General features: G+C 42.6%; 1 protein-coding gene across 3 annotated transcripts in view; it reads right to left on the bottom strand.

The window, feature by feature from the left end:
• Positions 1–26,088, bottom strand: part of ACO1 (aconitase 1) — a 55,583-nt gene that overhangs the window by 11,758 nt on the left and 17,737 nt on the right. For all 3 annotated transcript variants that reach the window (XM_066613280.1, XM_066613278.1, XM_066613281.1), the window contains 10 exons: positions 17,761–17,898; positions 15,793–15,862; positions 15,289–15,472; positions 12,822–12,961; positions 9,727–9,898; positions 8,174–8,274; positions 7,604–7,720; positions 6,032–6,191; positions 4,629–4,764; positions 2,249–2,333 (listed from right to left, as the gene is read on the bottom strand). In XM_066613280.1, coding sequence (XP_066469377.1) covers positions 2,249–2,333; positions 4,629–4,764; positions 6,032–6,191; positions 7,604–7,720; positions 8,174–8,274; positions 9,727–9,898; positions 12,822–12,961; positions 15,289–15,472; positions 15,793–15,862; positions 17,761–17,898 — 1,303 coding nt within the window. The remainder of the gene's footprint in view (positions 1–2,248; positions 2,334–4,628; positions 4,765–6,031; positions 6,192–7,603; positions 7,721–8,173; positions 8,275–9,726; positions 9,899–12,821; positions 12,962–15,288; positions 15,473–15,792; positions 15,863–17,760; positions 17,899–26,088) is intronic.

Raw genomic sequence — 26,088 nt, 5'->3', positions numbered from 1 at the left:
ATTCCTGAGCCGGTTTGATGAAATCGGTTTCTAAAGTCAAAGAAATCCATGAAAAGTTTCCTAAGACATCCCGGGAAACTTTTCCTAAGACATTCCGCAATAACACAACTGTTTCACAACATGAAGCTACAGTACATTAATTCAGAGCTCTAAATCAGGCAATGTTTGCTAGGCCTGATCAAAGGTGGTTCTTCTCCCCCTCCCTCCCATATTGCCTAACTTGATTTGCTAGATATGGTTGAGGTGTGGTACATCTTTATCATATAACATGATTCTGTTCTATGAACTGATACAAATGATGTAAAAGAGACACTGTCTACATGATGACAATAACCAGTTTTGACATGTATGGTTAGTTCAGAGCCTGTTAACCCATTTCTGCCCAGCCCACAGGTATACACATTTGATTCCTGTTGTGAATATGCAACATTGGGCAGAAATTAACAACATGTTTTAAGGCCATAAGGAATGTTTCATAAGGAGACTGGGAGAGATTTCACAATGGCATTCGTTCATAACTGCAATTGCCTGCTACCGTGGATTTTATCTCAACTGAGAGGTTCCCAATGAGAGACAACTGTGTGTCTGTGGGCAAGGGGTGGGGATGTACAAGCCTACCATATGTTTGCTGTCAATTAAACGTGGTTGTGTAAACTCAGCTTTGGTATTAACCTTTGGGCTGTGCAACATCCAGGGATGACTTTCATGAGCCCTGGATTTAAAGTTTATCAAGCAGAGTCACAAATAACCCCTGCTAATTGGGTAATAACCCCTGCTAATTGGGTAAGAGGCACTTTTTCAAGTGGGTGCTCCTTTTTTTAGCAGGGGGAGCGTAACTGGCCCACCTCACCCCAGCACTGTCTGTTCTAGTGGCTGTCTGCTGGTATTCCTTGGCATCTTTTTAGATTGTGAGCCCTTTTGGGACAGGGAGCCATTTAGTTATTTGATTTTTCTCTGTAAACTGCTTTGTGAACTTTTAGTTGAAAAGCGGTATATAAATACTGTTAATAATAATAATAATAATAATAATAATAATAATAATAATAATAATAATAATGCACCAAATGAAATGACTTCCATTTCAGCCAAATGAAAACCCCTCAGTAAACACATCTATGGAATTCCCAATGACGCCCCTCCACATCACATGAAAATTGGAGGATGCCGGATGAGGCACTGATTTCCCAGAAAGTCAGAAGTGCATACCAAGTGGGTACAACATTATCATCACTGCACATCAGAGTGAGAGATTATTTCTGAAGGACCACCAAAATGATCTTTCAGATGACAAATGAACTGTGCAGATGTACAGCAGCAGAATACTTATCCCAGAGTGCATTTACAAGTAGATTAACTTAAAATATGGCTAATAGGATTCTTGCTTGAGCACACACAGTAGGTCCACGGCAGAAACCTACTGCTGTACTCGCTGCACCCTTCAAGTGACTGTGTCCAATCTATTTGTACAAGTTTTGTTGCCTCTACTGCTGCATAAATCCTGCAGTCACAAGTCCTGGGCAGGTGTTAGGCTTGAGCCATTTTTCATGAACATTATGATTATTAAGAATATTTTACACTGTTTTTCAACTAAAAGTAGTTCACAAAGCAGTCTCCATAGCTAAAACGGTAGTTTGTATTTGACATACCAGCAGAATATGTGGTAGAAGACCTACAGCCCAATCTTATCCTTCCCACCCCCGCTAATGCAGTGGCACCAAAATGGCAGCTACTGCATCCCATGGTGGGGCGGCAGTTGCAGAGGTCTCTTCTAGTCAAGCCTCTATGGTGCAGATGGGTCTATTCAGACCTGCAATCACTATTTTGCAGGTTGCACTATTTTGCAGTGCACTATTTTGCACTATTTTGCAGGTCACAAGTTGAATTGACCTGCGCTGCAAGATTGGGCCTGGAAAGGGGATTCAGATATTGGCAGCGCCAGTGCACCAATCCCACCCACTCCTGAGACCCAACTGCTCATTCCCCACCTCTTCCCTGCCCCATTTTGCCCTCCCGCCTCACCCGCCATCATACCTTCTCCAGCGAGCAGGAAAATCACCACCAACAGGGGTGGGAAGGTACAGACCATCCTGCCAGCGCTGCTAGAAGCACACAAAGTCACATGATGACAGAGCACTTTTTGCTATAGGCACTGACAGCGTTATGGCAATCAGCACCGTTGCAGGGCAGGAACCAAGGACTGGCAAGCCTCCACAGTACATGGCTGTGGCTGTTAGAAGCTGATGTTTACCTGAGTAATGGCTTCAACAACTGGCTCTGGCAGAGGTCCACTGTTACCAATGCATGTCATACATCCGTAGCCCACCACATCAAACCTTTAGAGAACATGGGATAGATAATGTATTGAAAGACATGTGCACACACACGCACAAACAAATTGCAAAGCATACTATCGGCCTAAAAGAGAGCAACATTCTAATTGTGCCCCTAGACATGCTATTTTAATTAGTGAAACAGTATCTTTAATTTTACTGCAAGATTTTTCCCCTGGATTGATATGGTGTGGGTGTGGGTGTGTGTGGGTGTGTGTGTGTGTGTGTGTGTGTGTGTGTGTGTGTGTGTGTGGAGGGGCATAATTAATATAATATGACAGGAATAAAATTCTAAAGCTCCTCCATCTCCTTGCCATGGTTTTGCCCACTTTCTGCCCCTCTCACTCACTACTTACAGGTCTGGTTTAGCTATTTTCAAGCACTGTGCCAATGGCACATGGGAGTGCCACAAATGGTCTGCAGGTATGCTATGGGAGTTTGGGGTTCCACCTAGCTGAAATTCACCTGTCATTGCCAGAGGCTTTAAGGGATGCCTAACCATGGATTTTTTAATCCACTTTTTTTGGTATCTACAAGGGGGTCCAGGAACAGATCCCCTGCAGATACCAAGGCACTACCTGTACTTAATTACATTTCTCTTATTGATTGTCATGTATGAATATGCTCATGCAGATTTTAAATTGTGATTTGTCCAATTCCATCTTAAAGGATAAGGAACAAATGTGATTAGTCAGGTGTTGTAGCAAGCAAAATGCAGTTTTTCCCCCAACTGATTGTTCTGTTTGTCTTTACTCATTTTTTATAAAGGTAGACAGCAACACACCCACACACACCCCATCCATAAAATTATAGAGCAGGAAATTGCATAATTTGAATGTGCTGGGAATTTTTCTCTATTATTTTTCCTCTATACAGGGGAGCCATGAGAAACAGAAGCTAGGGAGAAGAGTTCCAGTTTTTTTTCCTCCCAATATGTTTGTTTTAACATGTATGTGTAGTAATTTTTAAAATACAATTTCTGTATTTGTTTATATATTTATTCAGTCATATGATCCCCCTGCCTACCCTGGAATGGTAAAGTCCAGCAACTATTATAGTCTTGCCTTGCTAAACGTGGTCATGATTACCTCTCAACTGCAGTGACTTGGCACCCATTTATAAGCATGATGGAAGATAAGTGGATAAACTAGTCAACAGACTGATTCTGCATCTTTCTTTCTCCATGTATTATTTTGATTATTGTTAGGGAATTGAAACAGCAGCAACAACTAGATTTTGATTCACATATATCAGTTTGTACCCTGTTTCAGTACATATTTCTAGCTACTTTGTTTCACTCATTGCTTTTTGCCACCATTTCGTTATTTTCTCGTTTAAGCAATTGGTCACAACAGTTCTTGAAATATCCCTGGATATGTGCTTTTAACACTGACTTTTCCAAGTGGGGAATGGTCTTGACATTAGAACATAAGAACATAAGAACATAAGAACAGCCCCACTGGATCAGGCCATAGGCCCATCTAGTCCAGCTTCCTGTATCTCACAGCGGCCCACCAAATGCCCCAGGGAGCACACCAGATAACAAGAGACCTCAACCTGGTGCTCTCCCCTACATCTGGCATTCTGACTTAACCCATTCCTAAAATCAGGAGGTTGCGCATACACATCATGGCTTGTACCCCATAATGGATTTTTCCTCCAGAAACTCGTCCAATCCCCTTTTAAAGGCGTCTAGGCTAGACGCCAGCACCACATCCTGTGGCAAGGAGTTCCACAGACCGACCACGCGCTGAGTAAAGAAATATTTTCTTTTGTCTGTCCTAACCCGCCCAACAATCAATTTTAGTGGATGTCCCCTGGTTCTGGTATTATGTGAGAGTGTAAAGAGCATCTCCCTATCCACTCTGTCCATCCCCTGCATAATTTTGTATGTCTCAATCATGTCCCCCCTCAAGCGTCTCTTTTCTAGGCTGAAGAGGCCCAAACGCCGTAGCCTTTCCTCATAAGGAAGGTGCCCCAGCCCCGTAATCATCTTAGTCGCTCTCTTTTGCACCTTTTCCATTTCCACTATGTCTTTTTTGAGATGCGGCGACCAGAACTGGACACAATACTCCAGGTGTGGCCTTACCATCGATTTGTACAACGGCATTATAATACTAACCGTTTTGTTCTCAATACCCTTCCTAATGATCCCAAGCATAGAATTGGCCTTCTTCACTGCCGCCGCACATTGGGTCGACACTTTCATCGACCTGTCCACCACCACCCCAAGATCTCTAAGCACAATCAAGAGTCTTCAATGAGCTCTCGGGCCAGAAAGTGAAAATAATCTCTTACCCTAGCTGAGCAAGGAAAGGCATAACTCCACTCTCTCTCAGATAGTAGGTGACTACTCCGCTTCCTGGGGACAGGCTAGTTTTAATGTATGGTTTCACAGTCAGGCCAGCCTCCACAGCTTTCTTCGCAAGCAATCCTGCCAAGGACATCCACCGTCATATAAACCAATGAATGGATGAAGCTGTCATTCATTCAGTCTGATCATTTGTCCATTAACCCAGCACTGTTTATTCTGACTTGCAGTGGCTCTTCAAACTCTCTGCCCTGCTATCAGAGGTCCATCCCCCTTTCAAAAAAACTGGAGAGGGCTGGGATAGAATCCCAGGCATTTTTCTGGACATGCATGCATCTTTCACAGAGTTGTGGACCTTTCCCTGAAGAGAATGGCCTCCGACCTTTCTCCTGAAACAGGGTGAGAACCACCAAACTTCCTGACCTGCAAGCAACACCTCTGATTGGCTAAGGGCCCCAGTCAGCTAGCCAACACATGTCAAAATCATGGAACACCACATGAAAAATACAAGTCCAAAGAGTTACATTACAAGACTCTGTAATAAAAAAGCTATTATTTCACCACCAGTTTATTCTCTGAAGCCCAATGAGCAAAGCACTGCTGTTACAGACAGAATTACTCATTCAGTGTTGTTCAGTCCATGCTGATCTTATATAGTGGGGTAGCCAAACTTGCTTAACATAAGAGCCACATATGATAAATTTCAGATGTGTGAGAGCAGCAATATTTAAGAAGTATTCTTAAATATACTTACTCACCATGAACATTAAACTTATGTTTTAATTCAGTGGACTCTGAATTTATAATCAGTAAATAATTATAAAGCTAGCATTTTTAAATTTACCTGTTATATTAATTGAGATGCCCCCCCCCAAAAAAGAGCTTAGTCAATGAGTTTGGCTACCCCTACTATATAATCAACCACAGCTTTTCGAGAAGCAATTCACATTCAAATACTATAGAAGTTCTGGGTGATGGCTCCAGAAGACTTTATGTCAGATCTAGAAGTTGCTTCAAGTTATTGCACTCTGGGTCTGTCCTGCTCCTCAACAGTCTATTTATTTTTCAAATTAATGCTTGATTGGGAAGATTCTGTGTGAATTTCAGAGTTCTAACTACAATCACCAGAGCAAAACTCTATAGGGCAGCCAGTCCGTTCAAATGCTCCCAATTTATGACAATTCTATTTGACCACTTTTAATGGTCCTTGCTTTCTCTAACCCAGCATCCCTGGCTCAGTACGCCCAAGAGCATAATCGATGCTGGGGTTTAGTGACAACAAATCAGTTATGCCAGCTTCTGTAAGGTGCTCTTTCACTTGTTCCCTACCCCTCAAATGCCAAATTACAAGGGTAATAAAATGACTGCACAAATGAGTCAATGTGCTTACCGGCTCCTAGCATAACAGACGGATTGCTGGTATTAGTGCAGCTAGTAATGGCAGCGATCACGACTGACCCGTGAGACAGTTCAAACTCCTTGTCGTTGTAAACAAATTTCATATGGCTGCTGTGAAGTTCAGGAGCAATCTGAAAGCCTTTAAACCCTTGCTATAAGAAAGTGCAAACAAGGAGTCTTTTTCAATTACAGCAACATATGCTCAACAGAGGTGGCAAAGAGAACAAAAAAGTTCTACGTCCAAATTTAATAACCTTCACAGAGGAGACAGGCTGATTTATCTTACTAAGAAACAGAGGAAGAATCCTCTGAACCAGCAGATAACCTACATACGCTCTGATTATTTGCATGATAAAGTAATCCATATATTAAAACTTAAATACCATGGAAAGGGGAACCACCTCATGATCTTCCTGTTTGCCTCTATCTGGCCAGGTATAATAAATAAGTATATTAGCATCATTGAATAAGCCCCATTTCCAAACCTTGCCCATCACTAGATTATTTGGAGATTGGTTATAATCAAAAAATTGTATTAGGATAATTTCAGTTTTCTGCAGCTGGAAAGATGCATTTATCTGTCAACACCAAGTGTATCATTTTGGTCACAAAATTCAGTATTTGGTGCTAAATCGTCTTGTTGCCATTCATATTCTGAATTGGCACAAGACAGACATGTAGGGAGAGCAAATATTCAGACAACCAACCAAACATCACAATCTTAAGCCACCCAAAATTCCACATGAGAACAGGAGGAGGAAGGAAAGAAGAAATGTGTCATTATTAGAGGCCATCATCGAGAAGCTCAAGCATGATAACACATGAGAACAAAGGAGGAAAGAGGACTTTGTATGTCAGAGACTGATCTACAAGCAGAGAAAGCAGGCCCTGAGAGGGAAAGATATTTTCATGCCAGTGGAGTGTGAGATCAGATTATATTCTATTTACCATCTAATGCATATTTTAAAGCAGATCATAACTTTATATCAAAAATAATTGGACAAAACATCCTTATAAACTTTCAGATTTCATAAGGCAGGTTCCTCAAGTGAAAGTATTTGGGGACTGAGGATAGAGAAATACAATGGGCCTCTGGTATCAGCAGAGGATACATTCCCAGACACCTGCAGATACCGAATTCCACAGATAATTACATTGTGCGGGGGGGGAGGGGGGATGACGACATTGTGGCAACCAGAAGTGCCTCTCCAAAGTCTCCAGGAGACTTTCTTAAGTGCAGAAAGGCCTCAAAAGGCCTCCTGGATGGTTCAGAGAAGCACTTCTGGTTTACTGAAAACCGGAAGCATCTTTCCGAAGTGTTCGGAAGGAAGGACTTCGGAGATGCAAAGAGGCCTCCCCGCACTTCAGAATGCCTCCTAGATGTGACCAGAAGGCACTTTCTTGAAGCCCTCCAGAAGTGGCACCCACACTGAGTAAAATCCGTGGGTGCCAAACCAGCAGATAAAGAGGACCCACAGTACTGAACTCCAGGGCTACATTTGCAACACTGTTACGCACAGTAAAGAGAAAACTACATTCTAGCAGGAGGCTGAAGAGTCATTACCTTCGCTCCCAAGCAGGCCTCAAAATCTGTCTTCATGTCTGAGACCGCAACCTTGTCCTGTGGTCTTTTAGGGCCGCTGCAGCAAGGCACAACAGTTTGCAAATCCAACTCTATGATCTACTTAAGGAAAGAGAGAGATGCGAGCCTTTTCTCATACAAAATGCAATGCTCCAGACTGCTCCTGATCCACTAATTTCCCAAAGCCTTATTTGCAATATTCACAAACTGCCCTGATGGGTATGGGAAATGCGAATGCTTTTTTATTAACCATTTCACTTCATCTTTAATATGACGTACGTTCGCTTTTCTTTGCAAGTACCTGATGGAAACTTACTTTAACAAAAAGAAAACGTTTAGAATATTCCTGAAAACCCCTAACAGATGGTGTGGACGGTTAATCACAATCTGTGATCCAAACATACGGCACAAAAAGCACTGGAGTGATGTAATTTTATGCTGTGTTTATTCTTCCTTTGGATACAGAGGACTTCACATAAGGCAATATGAAGGTACTGAGAGAAAGAGCTTTTTAAAAAAAGGCACGAAAAGACAATATGAAGAAAAATCTACCTGAGTAAAAATTGGATCCTGAGATGAGTTACTGAAATCTCTAAACATTCCTGCGGCTTGAAGGTATTTCCGTATATGCTTAACATTCTCTTCATCGCGCCCTAAAGCAGATAGAAAGAACCACTCAAAGCTGCACCTTTTCAAATACACATAACTGCACTATCTTACAGAATCAAATTTTTAGGATGCTATATATAATTTTTAAAAAGATTTCCAACATTCAAAGACTAGGCTAAGACTAGGACATTCAAAGACTAGGACATTTCAAACATGTCCAAGACTAGGCTAAACCCAGAATGTTGGGAACTAGATGCAAAATTGCTTAATTATAAACATGACTAAAACCCTCTAAGGCAGCCACTTTCAACCACTGTGCCGTGGCAGATTGGTGTGTTGTGAGTGGTCCACAGGTGTGCCACAGGAAATCGGGGGAAGGTCATTTATTAGTAGGGCCATTGGGAGATGTGAGCCTCTCCACCAGCAGCATGGTGTGCTTTGTCAATTGTCAAAAACTTGATGGTGTGCCTTGACAATTTTAGTGCCTTGTCAGTGTGATGTGAGATGAAAAAGATTGAAAATGCTGCTCTACAGGCAAGATTCTTAAGAACATAAGAACAGCCCCGCTGGATCAGGCTATAGGTCCATCTAGTCTGGCTTCCTGTATCTCACAGCAGCCTACCAAATGCCCCAGGGACAACACCAGATAACAAGAGACCTGCATCCTGGTGCCCTCCCTTGCAATTTTTGCCATGCCTGAAAATTTTGAGGATCCTGATTGTGAAAAAATGTATTTCTGAATCCTCATACTGGCCCTTAGGAAGCACATCTGCATAGCTGTATTCCAGATAACTGGGGCAGATGTTGAAGATGGAGATTTTTCAAAACATGGCTATGAAATATAAATGCTTCTCTGTGGGACAAGCGCAGTGGTGGATCTTATTTATTACTTACTCCACTTGTAATATGCAGATGTGTGCTTAAAATTTAAACTTCCTGAAGTGATCTTGCTAGGATTATGAATTAATTTCTAACGAATTCACATTTTTGTAGAACTACAACATAAGCTCAACATGGAGGGTAGAGTTACAATATATGTTGCAGTGGTGGTCCTATCAGTTGGGGTAATCTATACAGAACAACAACTATATGAGCAGAAACGGAATGATCTGGCTGTACAGTACATCTTTGCTTGAGCAATTGGCACCTGGGACTATATCCATATTTTCTAGTTTCTATTTGAGCACGCATGTGAGAGAGAGAGAATGAGATTTTTAGTTGCAATAGCTAAGCGACAATGCAATGAAGTCAACTACATACCTACAACCCACTCATCGGGTGACAGCCTGAAGGAGGTTGAAGCACTGCAGCAGTTTTAGTATTTGCAGCAGTTTTAGTATTTGCCAGGACCCACAAAGCAGTAACATATTGCTACCCACATTAGCCTGACTGTGTTTGTTGGAGTTGATGAGCCAGATCACATGCAAAAAACCAGGAACACTATACCCTTTAAGAGCCCAATTGCTCCTCTTGCATGTTGTTTTACCGCCACTCACCTGTTTGAACCAGGTACCCAATGCTAACTTCATCAACCGGGAAGAAGGCCGCGGTGGCTCCATACTCAGGACACATGTTTGCGATGGTGGCCCGATCCGCAATAGACAAGTGCGTTACCCCAGGCCCAAAGAACTCGACAAATTTACCCACAACTCCAACCTGACGGAGGTGCTGTAACCAATTATAAAAACGGTTTTTCGTACCACGTGACACAAGCTCGTCCTCTGTGACAAAAACCCAGCCCCTATCAGAAGTGAGAGAGTTGTGATCTCAAACGTCATGTGAGAAGCTGGGCTCTTTCACACAATCTCCGTCGATAGAGCCTCATTGACAGCTCAATCCAGGAGTAAGTCCCACTGTCTTCAGTGGCTTTTCTTTTTTGGTAAGCAAGCCTTTGTCTGCAGCTTTCATTTTGCCTTTCTCTCTCTCTTGCATGTACACTCGCAGTACCAAGGAGAGATTTGAATTTTAAAACTGCAGTGGTAAAGCAGTTCAGAAAAGTCACTTTGTCCACATGAAAATTTTAATGTCTCCACTTGCCAAGAATAATAAATTTGTTTAATATTGTCCCAAATTGGATGCACCTCTACTGAATTTTATTTTTCTAATTATGTTGACTAATTATCTCACACAAGGCGATTAAATATTTATGGCACCTTAGTTTTGTCCCCAGGCTTTTATCGTTATCCATGGCAGGTTCTTGGTCAAGATATTAGAACACTGAGAGCCATTTAAAAAGTATTTAACTTATCGTGGTTATATCTACTTAGAAGGGCGGGTGGCTGGCTGTCCTTCTAATGTCAGTCAAAGTCCATTTTATTCTCTGAAATCGCTTTTTAAATTGCTTTAACAGCTTAACTGCAGTTTTCATGTTGATTATAAAGTTGTCTTTGTACTTTTATTTTCTTTTGATTGTATAATGCACGTTATTGCAAACCACCCTGGAAACACTGTTCAAAGGTTTATTCATCCATATGATGAATAAAATATCTGGCTCTTACAAAGGACTCCCAGTGGTCTCCCATCCAAGGCACTGACTACCACGTAGCCTTAGCCACGGTGTGGAATAATGTGCTCCAACGTAATTCATTGGATGCACAAGGTTTAGGCTGCAACCCTATACATGCTTACCTGGGAGTAAGCCCCACTGAACTCAATGGAGCTCACTTCTAAGCAGATACATATGAATGTGCTGCAAGAGTATGAAATCAGAGAACCCCCCAATACGGACGGTACTTACTGGTACCTTCCCAAGTTCTCCCACTGCCTTTAACATATGGATGCACAGGCCATGTTTCAGTCCAAAGGTAGCAGTAACATACACTGCTTAGACAAATGTGACATTTAAAGCACACATTCTTGTCTCTGGGACTCCAGTGTCTTCCTTATGTAACTTGAGTTCTATATGGTTTTGTTTTAATCATTCTAGCCCAGGGGTGCTCAATAGGTGGATCGCGATCTACCGGTAGATCGCGAGGCAAAATGAGTAGATCCCGGAGCCCTGTCTCTCCAAACTGTTAATATGTCAGTTTCTTCTAGTGACTAGACGAAACTGACATATTTAGCTGACACTAAACTGACACTGAAACTGACACTTAGCTGCTCTTCAGGCATGCAGCAACAAAACTGACGAAACTGACTAGACTCCAGCAGGGGCTCCATACAGTAAAGGGGGTGTCTGTCAGACGCTTCCTTCCCCCCTGGTAGATCTCCGGGCCTTGCTGGGTTTCAAAGTAGCTCTCGAGCCAAAAAAGTGTGAGCACCCCTGTTCTAGCCATTTGTTTTGCCCTGAAGGTGGGAGAGACACTTCCTCCATTGCACTGCACCTCAGAAATGCCACACAAATCACACCCTTCAGATTCTTGCTCAAAAGCCACCTGATTGTAAGTCTCTGGCTTGGACTCAGGAAAAAAGTCCCTAAAGAACTCACTCCTTAACCAAAAACCTAACTTCTTCCAGTTCCCATTCTCCATCACGACCAGTTAAAGGTCTACACTGCTCCAATATAACCAGTTACTGAGTGGGAATTGGTCCCTGTTAACTGTGGTACAGTTGAGAATTATGTGCTATTGTTCTTCTCACATCTAGCACATGGCAAGTCTTCATAGCCCTTCTCTGTAATATTTGCAACAGTAATAAGACATGCCAATATTATTACCCCAAAACTGTAGATCAAGACAGAGAAGACAGTGACTCAGTGACTTCCCTAAGGTCACCTCATGAATTTGTGGATGAGTCAATATCTGAACAGAGGACTTCCTGGTTCAGAGTTCACAGGCTTTTGGCCCAATCATGGATTGGGCTGTCATGCAGAGGGCTTTATGACAGAGGAACACAGTTCACCTGTCGTAAAACAGTCTCAGGTGGCAGCCACTTTAGGTGCGCTGCTGCACTGGGCGGCAGTACTGGACGCCCACTATTGGACCTACAAAGGTATGTGTGGCAGGGGTGAAATGAGGCAGGGAGGGAGAGGGAATGGGAGGTGGAGGGAGGCATCAGTGGCACTCGTGTGCACCAATATCCTAACCCTGTCTGCCTCCCTTACCACTGCTGTTACATGCTTCAGATTTACGTTCAGCAGGCATGGAACTGAGGAGTCCCACGGCAGCGATGGAGGCTTTCCCCAGCATAAGTGAGCAAACATTCATTTACACCAAGGAGACCTTTTCAATCCCCCCCCCCTTCTGTGGATACAGCATGTGCCCCATTGGCATGGCTGCATCAGTGGGGGAGGGATTTGGGAAGGATTGGGCTGCCCTCTACATTAGCTCTGCTGTAGAGGTACTGCACCCTTCATCTACCATAGGCAAATTTTTGGAATTAAGTAAAGAGAATATGCCTAGAAACTGAATAACAGCAGCAGCACACTATGTGATGCCAGGATGGTATCGTGCTTCGGGAACTGGACCTAGACATGGAAGATCCAAGTTCAAATCCCCACTCGGCCATGAAGATTCCTGGGTGACCAGTCATGATCTCCCAGCCTAACCAGCCTCACAGGGTTGCTGTGAGGAGGAAAGGAACTATGTACATCACCCTGAGCTCCTTGGCAGAAGGGCAGTATAAAAATGTGAATAAAATACACGAGTATTACCTTGGTAACTGTGAGCACTATATCCGTGGATGTGACAAGTGGTTTAGGATTGCCTATCAATTTATAGCCAATCACTTCAGGAAGCACCATGCTGATTGGCTGGCCCAACATCACTGCTTCAGCTTCAATGCCACCAACACCTGGTCAACATTAAAGTGAACAATTAAATCAACTGTCTTCTTCTCATGCAACCCAATCAGAGCAACGTGGAACCCTTAGGAGAACAGCTAGTAAAAACAGCAACAACATTATAGGCTGTAGGAGATCCGGACACAAAGTGATGCCCCAAATACCTTTGACTTCAGATATTCTTCACATCTATTTTTCCCCAGCAGTGTTCAGCAAGAGATTCTGTTGGGCTATAACATGTCATTGTGTTGGCACAAAAGTCATAAGCAAGTAGCTTAAGTCAAATGTCTACAAAATACACTGACGTTCAGATATTATGGCAAATACTATACTCCTTGCCTTCCTTCAAACGGACTTCCTGAACATGCGGCTCAAATATATCACAAATATTTACTTTAGATCTTATGTAAAGGGTTAAAGCAGCCATTACTAGAATGCAAAGGCTGAATTCAATCAAAGTGCAATCAAGACAAAACTGCAAAGCCTTCCAAAAAGGGGTTTATCAGCTTGCACTGTTTGTGCTTCTATTTGCTGATCAGGCAAGTTACACCTTTAAAGAGAACACAACCCATCAAGAATGGGAAGAGACAAAACTTTCGGTTTGCTGGTATGTGCTGAGTCTGTGCATACCCTAGAAACCTTAAGACTTACTTGTTTGGATTCTCTTTAAATGGTGGTGGTGATTTGGTTGGAATTAAGTGGGTTTTTAATTGTATTGTAATCTTCTAGGGATTTAATCTCGGTGTGGAGGGGGAGGTTTTAGTTGCTGATGCTGTATACAAGTTGTATTTTTGAAGTTTGATTTTAAATAACATAGGCCTACACACATTTTTCTGTCTTAAATGTTAGCTCTGTTCTTGGGTATATTTGGGGTGCTGAATCAAAAATGGCATTGTTTTGCCCAATTGGCTCTAGTTTTGGGGGTATGGCATAGCTATCTTATATGCTGATTTGATTTCTTGTGAGAAAACCAATGCCATGGCTACCTCATGAGGAAGCTGCTTGAATCAGCATATAAGGTGGCTATGCCGTACCTCCCCAAACTAGAGCCAATTGGGCAAAAACAATGCCATTCTTGGATTCAACACCCCAAAAGTATCTTCAATTCATTCAAACATCCTAAAGGATGAAAGGCAACTAAAGGATGGTTTTTTTTATAGACCTTTGTAACTTGTAAGACACCTACAGTACATGGCAAAAGTCAGAATAAAATATCTGAATGAATAAAGACTGATTTGTTTGCTGCCAATTCACACAAATGTCTATTCCAAATTTTCTTTTCTTTTAGCAGCTCTGGTCCTCTACAGGATAGTATGGATGTTATAGTGAAGCTCTCAGTCTTAACACTAACAAGAGTGAATGCTACCCCTCTTGCCTTAATTGTAGTTAAGGGGCTTGTTGGCACTTTTAATCACTGAAAAGGCTCAGTCAGCCAGGCAACCATTTCAGCACATACATTAGACTGGAGATTTGTATTGGACATCAAACCAAATCTTTCTTATCACCTGGCAGCATGAGCCAGACAGTCAAGCTAATATAGGTTGGGGAAAACGAAAAACCTACCCCTGATGTAGCATGGCTATCTATACAGATGGTGCCTCAGTATACATAATGGATTCTTTTTTAGCCTCCCCCTGCCTGCAGATAATGAAACCAGCCATTTCAGTACCATTAAACCTTCAGCTGTGCTCCAGTAGCCTCTGGAGGGCTTTCTGAAGCCTGCAGAGGCTGGATGTGTCTGCCTGCAGCCTCTGCAGGCTTCAGAATGGCCCTAGAGTGCAAAAAACAAGACTTCCCTGGAGGGTTTCCCTGGGCCTCACAATGCCTTATAAGGGCAAAAAAGTCACTTCTGGTTTCCCAAGGCCTTATATGGGCATTTTTTGCACTTATAAGGCATTCAGAGGCCCAGGGAAGCCCTCCAGGAGGCTCCAGGGAAGTCACTTTTTTGCGCTCTGAGGCTATTCTGAAACCCGCAGAGGCCACGGTCTCTGTGGGCTTCAGAAAGTCTTCCAGAGGTGACCAGAGCACAGCTCCAGTCACCTCCAGAGAGCTCAGGTTGGGCCAAGTCTGGCTCAACACGGAACCAAGGGACCCGTGTGGAGCCAGATCCGAGGATACAGGTTCTGTGAATATGGAGGTCCTACCTGTATAGAGTCTTAACCAGTGTTTCAACCCACTTAGCTATGTGGAGGAAGTGGTAGGATATAAGAAAGCCTGGTTCAATTGGAAGTGCTTCTATTCATCCACCATTTGGCACAGTACAACTTCTTTCTCAAATGTTCTCAAATGCAGCTTGAAATACCCAGCATACAAGCGGCAGAAGTTGAAGAGCACTTACCCCATCCAAGGACTCCTAAGCCGTTAATCATTGTAGTATGTGAATCAGTGCCCACTACACTGTCTGGATAATAATAGCCATTCTGATCAAAGACCACTTTTGCTAAGTACTCTAAATTCACTTGATGGACAATCCCAGAGCCTGGAGGAATAATTCTCATGTTCTGGAAGGCTTGTGAACCCCACTGAAACACAAATGGGAAAATAAAGGTGCAGTCTCTTAGATAAAAGGCACTTAGCACTCCTAACTAGCCAACAATTTATCTATCCCATTGTAAAACCATGTCCTGTCAGCAGATATTGCTGAAAAGAAAAGGTCAACCAACTTGCAAATTTGCCCCAGAGATTCTGTTCCCTTCTGTTGGGAAGGTTCTGCCCCACTGGGGTAGCCCCAGGCTCCACCCAGAAGTTACTATTTTTGACATCAAGAGCTGAAAAAAACAAAAAATCCAAATAGCACAGACATCTCAACTCTGAATGCACAGAGGAAGAATCTTTCCTGTACCTTTAAGAATTCAAATCTTTCTTTGTTCCTTTCAAACTCCAGGTCTTGATTCTTCTGTAAACTGTCTGGCCTGCAAATGAAGAACATAAGTGACTGAAAGACCTTCAACAGCATGTAGCAGGAGGTCTGATGTGTGTGGGCAAAAATAAATAAATAAATAAATAAATAAATAAATAAATAAGAAACAAAACAAGGCTTGCTTTTAGTGAAATCAGCAGTTTTATGCACTTTAATTACCTTGCGCCAGGGAGCTAGAATCAAGCAGTGAAGAGGGCTTAAGGAGCTTTTGCAGTAATTCCTACGCTCTGGTTCAAAGTACTAATGCCATATTGAATGCAGGCATTTTTGGCACAGACTAAAATCCTCAGTGAAAACGTAATGGAAGAGTTGTGTAGAACGTGAATTATACAAGCAGTGAGCATTCTGGTGAGGGGAAGAAGGGAGAAGAAAATGACGGTACTGTTGATCTGGCAAAATGTGCTCAGTGTTTTGCAAATATACTGTGCAAGACACACTGATGTATCAGCCACAACAGGTAGACAGAACCTCTATGTGAAGAGACAGTTGAAGACCCGATGCTGGGAACACATACAATGGGGGGCAAAAGAGAACTAGAACCAAACGTCACATCATTAAATTGATGGGCAGGAGATTTAGAACAGGCAGAAGGAACTACGTCTTCATACAGCATAAGATTTATGAAATTTGCTGCAAGCAGATGTGGCAGTGGCCAAAGCTTAGATGGCTGTAAAAGTCACAGACAAACAAAGTCACAGAGAACAAGTCTATCAGGGGCTACTAGATATGGCAGCTATATGTTACCTGCAGGCCAAGAGGCAGGAAGTCTCTGAATATCAGTTGCTGGGAAGCAATAGTGAGAATGGTCTTGCTGATGGGCACCCAGAGGCATATGATGAGCTACTGGGACAAACAGGCCGTTGAACTAGATGGACCTTTGGTCTGATCCAGCAGGGCCCTTGCCCTCATGTCCTACTTGTAAGTTCCGCAAAAGATTCTAGCTGGCCAAGTCCCAGAGAAACAGAACATTGGACTAGTGGACATTCAGACTTTTCCCACGGGTTCTTTTGATGCTCTTATGGCAAAAGAGGCATTCTAAAGAAATACTTAATGCACAAATCTTTGCCAAGGTGGCACTGAACATTTGCTCCACTGTTCTTCAGGGATGTTAAAATTACCAAGAGCCAAGATGAGGAGGAATGATCTGGACTGGTTGCTTACACACCTCCAAAAGCAAACAAACAAAACATCTCAACTTTCCTTAACTTTATCATCTTTTAACACCCAAGAAACTGCTGGACTCAAGGGAATTTACTGCATGGTCCTACAGAACACTAGCTCTAAGCAGTGCCAGTCCTTGAAGACTGTTTGGAAATGGCAATGGACACAAAATACAGTTGCTAGGCTATAAACTGATACTTGGAACGTATTATGCTAGTACTTAAAAGAACAATTCAAAGTACTGGCCTTAACTTTTCAAGTCCCAAATGACCTTAAAAAGGACTGGGATACCCAAAAGACCACCTGCTCTCACATGACCGTGCCCAAATATTAAGAGCTTCTTTGGAGGCCTTGCTCAGACTCTACCTTCCTTCTCCAGGGAATCTGCTAGCAACAAGAAATGGGAACTTCTCAGTTGTGAAGTCCTTTGGAACACCTTTGGAATACCTATTGGGCAGGCTCCACACTGCCTGTTCTCAGGGAACAAGCTGAAGATATTGCTCTTCTCTTCAGCTTTCAGTACTAATGGACGCTACTGTCGCAAATGTCAGTGTTGAATGGTGAGCAGATTGTTAGCAATTATTCTGAATTTTAGAATTTTTATGTCAGGATTTATTAGCCACCTCAGGAATCCTTATAATTAAAGGTGGGATATAATCATTTTAAAGAAAAGACTAAACAGCTGCCCCATAGATTTCCACCATGACCAGATCCTTGGCTGTGCCTCACCTTCTGTTGAAGTCAACCTGGATGGAATGATCAATTACTAAATCGACAGGACAGATGGGGTTGATCTTCTCTGGATCTCCTCCTAGTAGCTTCACAGCATCACGCATGGCAGCAAAATCAACTACTGCGGGGACACCCCTGCAACGGAAGAATTAAGCAAAGCAAGGCACAGTTATAAGCCAGTAGGCACATACAAGTCTACTTTCAGATCCAGATGCCAAGCACAAAAGAGAGCAATTTTACTAGACCAAACAATGCAGAAGGCCAGAGACAGTATTGGTGGGAAGACATTTTCATTTACCCAGTACAGATACTTAGAAATGTGCTTGTGCTGACAAGTTCCTTCCCCTCTCTTGTGGCTTCATCTCCATTCACAATTGAGTGCTAAATTTGCTGCAACATCCAAATCCACAAACTACTTAATGCTTGCTGTCCAAACCTGAATCAGAAACCGAAAAGTGCAAACTGGGTTTTGCGCCAAATTAGAAGTGGCGCTAAACAGAAAGTGAAAACAGGCGGGGAGAGGGAAGAAGGAAGCATACAAATCCACAACTCAGGCCCCAACCCTCCAAATCACGTTTTGGAAGATCAGGTGAACAGAATCATCATGAGGTTACATTCTGCAAAGCCAAATGCAGGATACAGTTTGCAAAGACAGCACATGCACATAGACTCTGTGCTCAAGGAATGATCCACTTACGGAGGATGGGATGGGCCCAGCAGGTGCAATCCCAATCCCCCCCACCATATAGGGCCTGGATCTAGATTCCAAACACTTGCACAGGGCTGTATTTTCAACAATCCAAGCTTAGACACTTAAGATGGAAGGGGGTGGGGGAACATGTCTTTTACTTAAAGGCATTTTAGATTGAGACTTGTGAATTAAAATGATAGTTGATCAACTGGCGAGACAGAGAGTTAAAGAACTACTGTATCATAAAGGCAATTGGTTTGTTGTGAGCCACTATAATAAGCAGTGCCAACAGCAAGTTGCTGATCCTGGGCAAAGCTCTGCATTTGGCATTCTGGCCTGCTCTCTGATGGCACATTGAGCACCATCATTCCCACCAATATTGAGAATTCAGTGTATCAAGATCAGTTGGGCAGGCCCAGTGATGGGTCGAGGGTCTCTGCTCAGTGACAGACCTGATCAATCCCTTCCAATATGCAGCAGAAAGAGAAATTAAGAGATGGCTTTTCATTCTAACAATGGGCAGTAGTAGTGTTAGACTAGCCAATGGTAAATTCTTTCAGCTTCCTGCATTTTCCCCAAATAGGTACCTAATAGGTTTTGATAATATACAGGTGCATCCATATAGCTGACTAAAATGCAAATAAATCAATTACGATTTATTTGTTTAAGGCAGACACAGCCTTAACAGAAATGCATTTTCTTTTTTACTACAGACTTCCCACAGGACTACAGATTAGCTCACTTTTTCTGCCTCAATTTCAACTATAACACATTGCAACGACAGGCTCTCATGACACAAATGAAACTCCCATACTTCTTGCAAGCCAGCAGCAGCCATGATGACATGCCAATGGGAAAGAAAAAGTGAGTAGGCATACATAAGACCAACTTGCATGTGGAGCACATCAATAGAGCAAAACCAGTCAAAGACCTCACTAAACAAAGCAACATTTAAGAGGGTTGTTAAATGGCTTGTTTGGGCTTCACGTTTGCAGTGGGTTCACTGTGGTTCAATTCTTGAGAACTACGGTAAGCGTCAAAATAAGTCTGGGGTTAAAAAAAAAATTAAATGAGGATCAAGAAAGGCTTTCTTGTAGCCTGGCACCGAAGGTGTAATCAGCTACGTTTCATACCCTAAGCCAGGGCTTTTCAAACTGGGGCGTCGCAACGCCCCAGCCTTCGGGCCCTGGCCCCCTTAAGGGGCGGGGGCAGCCTGGAGGCAGGGAGGAGGCAGCGGCGCGATCCCCAGGATTGCGCCGCTGCCTTTCCCTGCCCCTGCTGCCTCCCCCCTCCCGCCCATGCAAGAACTTAGTGGCTCTCAAACTCTCCCAGAGAGAGAGAGAGAGAGAGAGAGAGAGAGAACTCTCTCTCCCAGAGAGTGTGAGAACCACTGCCCTTAGCCCAGCAAGCTGTTGCTGTTTAGTAACCTATCAGAAAATTACATCAATCAAACTAGTGGGCCACACATTATTGATTCTGTGTTGCAAGGTTGCCATTTCTGTACAGGCATTTTTGGGGTAGGGGTGAAAGGGATTCTTCAAGATGCAACAGATCCTTAGAGGAACTGTATAACATTCCGGGGCATTGTTACAGCACCTGTTCAGCTATCAACTTCATGATTCATGACATTAGCTATACAAACAGTAGCAATAATCAAATAAACCCTTTGCAAGGTGGGAGGCAGGGGCATGTCTTATGTTGATAGAACATTTTGCACACAAATGGTTAGAACGATGCACAGCCTCCGGGATTAGTTGTTTTTTTTTTCTTTTTTCAAAGATTAAGAAAACGTTTAAAAGTTTCCTTAAGACCACACAACATGTTAAAGCTAGGGCAGAGATTCTGGCACTCCCTCCCCTATATTTGAACAAGACAGTACACATTTCTGTGTAGTTTAGGCAGTGCAGCAGGTTCTTTGACAAATAAAACAGCCAATCGCTATATCTGAAAAGGTTAGTCAATGTGGTTTTGGACAATCAGTATCAGGTGGATGAACTAGGGGGCAGGAAGCAGCAGCAGCAGACCCCGCCCCCAGTTTGTTCAGGTGGATGTGTGACCACATTTGACATTCATAGAAACTGTACATATGGTTGGGAACTTTGCTGCCAATCACACTGAGTCAGTTTGAACAAAACACCTGACCAGCCCCAATCACCGCACAATGAGGGATACAAGTATGGACATTCCATTCCTGGGGCACTGTGCCCTTTCCCAAAATCATATGCAGATTACCCAAACTGAGTTCCCCCCCCCCCCAATTATGTGAAAAGGAACAGCATACTGGTAAGTGGAGCAAGACATGCTTTTACACCTCTTATCTCATGGTGGATGCATCAGCCACATATCTGAACCACTCCACAGTCATGTCTGTACGTTTACAGTTTGTACACATATAGCTAGAGAACATCTAAGGCAGCATTTTTCAACTTTTTCAACTCATGGCTAGAGGTATTTTTTTATTGTTAAAAACACATAAAAACACAAAACGCTGCATGCTGTGTTTAAAATATCTGAATAAAAACACAAAACGCTGCCTTTTGTGGTTTAAAATATTTTCCAGAAATTAAAACAGATTACTTTTCCAGTCAGAAATAATACTGTGTGCTGACACTATAACACTGATATCACCTACACCTACATTTTATAAATGTTTAAAATTAATAAAAATGAGAACTTGGAATAAAAACACACAACATCGTTTTCTGCCTTTCAAATCACAAAATCTGCAAAAAATAAAATCATTTTCAAACACCCCTATTCCTGGCACATTGACAAGATGCTAAAACTGTCAAAGCACACCACCAGGTTTTCAAATCACATTACACTGTAACTTTACAATGAATAAATACCATAATAATAACCAGTGCTTTTTTTGTAAAAAAAATAGGTGCAGGAACTCACAACTTTTTATTTATTTATTTATTTATTTATTTATAAACCATTTTTTATACATGCGCGCGCGCGCACACACGCACACACACACACACACACACACACACCGTGTGAGCTCCCTGATGGCAAAAGCACTCCTGCCACAGCTGGAGTGAAACACCCCATTTTTTTTAGGTGGGGAGGTGCTCCATTGGGCTATAGGAAACTCTCTCCATTGGGCTATAGGAAAGCCTATACAGTAGTTAAAGTGTTCAGAACAAATATATAAGGTCTTGAGCCCAGCTGGTGGCCATCAGTGCCTCAAGTGTTAGTTCCAAACACTTTGAGCCTAAGAGCTCTGGTGGCTTAGTGGCTAAACAGTAGATCTGTGAAGCCAGAGGCTTGGGGTTCAAATCCCACTGAAGAATTATATATATATATATATATATATATATATATATATATATATATATATATATATATATATATTTAGGTGGGAAGGTGCTCCATGGCTGCAAAATATAAAGGTTGGTTGCTAGTTGCCAAAAGGGGGGCCAGTTGAGGCTGCAAAACTCCTCAAAGTTCAGTCCCAGGCAGGCTCTTTTTTGAACTTTTTTTTTTTTAAGTCCCAGATAGGACTTAACCCACAGCCTCCAGCAGGGGGCTCACTCCAGGAGCTTAACTGTGGGTTAAGTCCTAACTGGAACTTAAAAAAAAAAAAAAGGTAAAATAGAGCCTGCCTGGGACTGAACTTTGAGGAGTTTTGCAGCCTCAACTGGCCCCCCTTTTGGCAACTAGCAACCAACCTTTATATTTTGCAGCCATGGAGCATCTTCCCACCTTAAAAAAAAAAAAAATTATTCCTCAGTGGGATTTGAACCCCTAGCCTCTGGCTCCACAGACCTATAGTTTAGCCACTGAGCCACCAGAGCTCTTAGGCTCAAAATGTTTGGAACTAATACTTGAGGCACTGATAGCCACCAGCTGGGCTGAAGACCTTATATATTAGTTCTGAACACTTTGACAATAGGCTTTCCTATAGCCCAATGGAGAGAGTGCTGGGCTGTGGAGCACAAGGTTGGAGGTTCGAATCCCTCCCTAGCCAGCAGTGCAGAGCGGGGTGGTACAGGCAGGGGGGAAAAAAGGTGGGGGCAGAGAGGAGGGGGAAAAAAGGTGCCGGAATGCCGTTCCAGTGCGTTCCATTACAAAAAAGCCCTGATAATAACAATAATAACAACAACAGGTATTTATATACCGCCTTTCTTGGTCTTTATTCAAGAAGGTTTACATAGGCAGGCTTATTTAAATCCCTTATTAAATAGGGATTTTTACAATTGAAAGAAGGTTCTTTCTTTCAAGAACCACCACATTCAGGTATTTCATTCCGATCTGGCTTCACATTCTGGCCTCCATCCTCCCACGCTCAGAGCAGATGGAATAGCTCGGCTTCAGCTTGTCAGCTGCTTCAAGGTCGCATGGTGCCGGTTGCCTCGAACTGGCGACCTTGTGGATGTTATCTTCAGGCAGACGGAGGCTCTACCCTCTAGACCAGACCTCCTGCCTCCCATTAAATTAACACAGTAAGGGCCCAAGCCTAACCAGGTCTACTCAGAAGTAAGTCCTATTTTGTTCAATGGGGCTTACTCTCAGGAAAGTGTGGTTAGGATTGCAGCCTTAATTTAATACAATTAAATTATTACATGATAATGAATCATTTAATTACATTTACATTAAATGTACAATTGCATTAAATGATTCATTGCCATCATCTAAGTTCCAGTTTTTAATTACACATCTATCCACATCTATTAAGCCCCAGGTCCCCACAATGATGTGTTACACTCACACGCACTGTGCACACAGAACAACAGACTCTCTGCTCTCAGGTCTCCAGGAAATTGCTACTACAAGAACTGCAGCGCTTCTTCTGGTGAGGAGAGCAGGAATGGGAAGCACGTACATGCCAAGCACAGAACTAAGCCCAGCGTGAGGCTCAAAGTTGCCACTTCTTCTGAGTGTGCAGCAACCTGAGATGTAAAGTGGCCACTTCCGGCCCCTTTGCCGACTGATCCTTTTATTTGTGCTGCCGTGCGAGGCTCCAGGTACCCACTTCTTCCCCCATGCTGCTGCTGTTTGTCTCCGCTGGCCCCACAGCACACCTGAGGCCCATTCGTACCACACCAGTGTGTTGCGGCACATCAGCTGAAAACCGCTGATCTAAGGACGGATTTCTACCTTTCACAGAACCAAATGGAAAAATACATGAGCACACAATGATGGGAGAATGGTAACTTCCCAGCCAGAACTGTCAAGAAGGAGGCTTGAATGAACCTTTCTTCTGGACATGCTAGTTTTCTTTCTCACATGAAGACATTTAAACACATACCTGAAGTCCAATAAAATCCAGAAAAAATGATCTGATTGGTCTAATTGGATATACTGGCCCTAGTTCTATGGAGTTTTAAGAATTCCTAGTTTTGAGAATCTTTTATTTTTTTTTGGGGGGGGGGGAATGACACAATCCAAAATATATTTAATTATGATATTCTTTAAGTCAAAATATTTTATACCCAGCTTACTAATTCGAGCACTCAGTAATATGATATGGCAACTTCAAGTCTCAAATCTTGAGAAAGTGGCTCAAACTAATTCTAACAAAAAACCTGAATTTAGCAACTACATGTACCCCCATTTGTTCTGAACAAATACACGCCTGACTTCTCCTGAGATCATCTCCTCTTTCTGCTTTAGGCTGGCCAAAACATACAAGGAAAAGAGTAGGCACTGATCATTTATAATGATTTCCAAACATGTCCACAAAGGGCTTGTTTTGGGGATCAGATCAGTTCATTCACTCTGAACTCACACATGCCTGGGAACATCATTTTGGAGCCACACTCATCCTCACTAGTGACAACTATGGAAATAGCAGAAAGACATTTGTATATTGCCCCTTTCAAAATACACAGTTTTACAGGTCAATGACAGATACAGAAAAAACAAACCTTTCCCCTTCCAAACACCAAATTCTCATTCAACCATTTGTTAGGAAAGATGGCTTGAATCAGGAACACCACTGAACATAATAACATTGGAAGCATTCTCTGTCTTCATACAGGTCTAAAGTTCAAAGAACAGTAAACTTCTAATTCAAATGACATGCAATGAAATGTGACAAGTTACTCTTCTACCTGAAGGTTTGTTGATCTAACCCAGTGTTAGAGTCTAACCCAACTTACACTGTTGCAACTCCAACTTTGGAAGCAAAGCAACCACTTTGTTGCTTTCAGATTAGCATTTTTCAAAAGTCAGATATTACCAACTTTAGCCACTTAATGCCAATTCTGCCATTTACTTCAACATGTTCCAGCAAGTAAGCTGAAAGGACTGCATCAGTTCCCTTCCTTCAGGGACCATCAAGCAAAACTCTTTAAAGCAGCATTTCTCAAATTGTGGGTCAGGACCCACTAGGTGGGTCACAAGCCAATTTCATGTGGATCTCATAGCACCTAGCTCAGCTGCCGCTGACTATACAGAGCTGAAAATACAGGGTACAGAATTGCTGGGCAGGACAGGCTTCTGTCGGGAGAAAGGTATGGTGCTTTGTCCTGAACAGATGGGAGGATGGGATGCTCAAAAGGTGGGAGGGCTGTGTGGTTGGAGAAGGATCCAAGTCTGCATTCTGCTTTGACTTCCGGTTTGGAATGTTTGAATTCTGAGCTATGCAAAATAATAGCACAAGCGTGCTGTGTAATGGGACCTTTGGCTGATCGCAGCTTAGGTCTGAAGCCTAAACTGATGATGTCACTTCCAGCCATAACATCACTTCCAGGTTAATGGCATCACTTCCTGACAGATTGTCATTCTAAAAAGTGGGTCCTGGTGATAAAATGTTTGAGAACCACTGCTTTAAAGTCAAATGGTGTACACATGCTAAGACTTATTTAGCCTTTAAATACAGGACTAAGCCTGTAAATACTTATACTTATATATAAGTATATAAATATACTTATAAATACTTATATATTTATAAGTAAATATAAATACTTATAAGTAAATATACTTATTTAGCCTTTAAATACAGGACTTTTTAAAGACTAAAAAGAGGATCAAGAATTGGTATACCCCCAAAGCCATCTATAAGAGAAATTCAGGATAGAGGTAATCTTCAGATGGTTTTTGGTTTCAGAAAAAGGTACCCTGCATTTTTGTTTTTTTGTTCTTTATTGTGTTCTCCAACATATTGTATCAGGGTTTCAATATGTCTGTTTTTTGCCAGGCTGGGTCAGATGCTAAACATAATACAGATTATAGCAGAAAAAATAATCTCTATGCCTTGGATTGTTTAAAATTCTGTCTGCAAAAGCAGTTTTAAGGACAGAACTACAGTCTCCATTTCAGCTTGGAACACAAAACTAAACTGCAAAAATATTTAAGGTATATAATTTAGGGCGCAATCCTGAGGCACCCTTGGGCTGGTGCAAGTCCCTTGTGCTGGCCCAGGAGGGTTGCAAATGTGCTGTAAAGCACGTTTGCACCTCCTCATGAGTCGGCTAGGCCAGCACAGGGACATGTGCCTGCCCACGAAGGCTAAATTCAGCCTCTGTGCCGACTCTGCCGGGGAACCTTGCATCGACCAAACTTAGCCGACGCAAAGCTCTAGGGAGGGTGGGGAGGAGGTGGGGAGGAGGCATTCCAGAGTGGGCGGGTGGAGGGTGGTCCCAGGGATGGGCAGGGAGCTGGAGATGGGACTGGGACCCAGC

Source organism: Tiliqua scincoides, chromosome 2 (assembly GCF_035046505.1).
Source record: "Tiliqua scincoides isolate rTilSci1 chromosome 2, rTilSci1.hap2, whole genome shotgun sequence".
Taxonomy (NCBI): Eukaryota; Metazoa; Chordata; class Lepidosauria; order Squamata; family Scincidae; genus Tiliqua; species Tiliqua scincoides.
The sequence above is the reverse complement of the archived record's forward strand: the minus strand, read 5'-3'. Positions and strand labels throughout refer to the sequence as shown.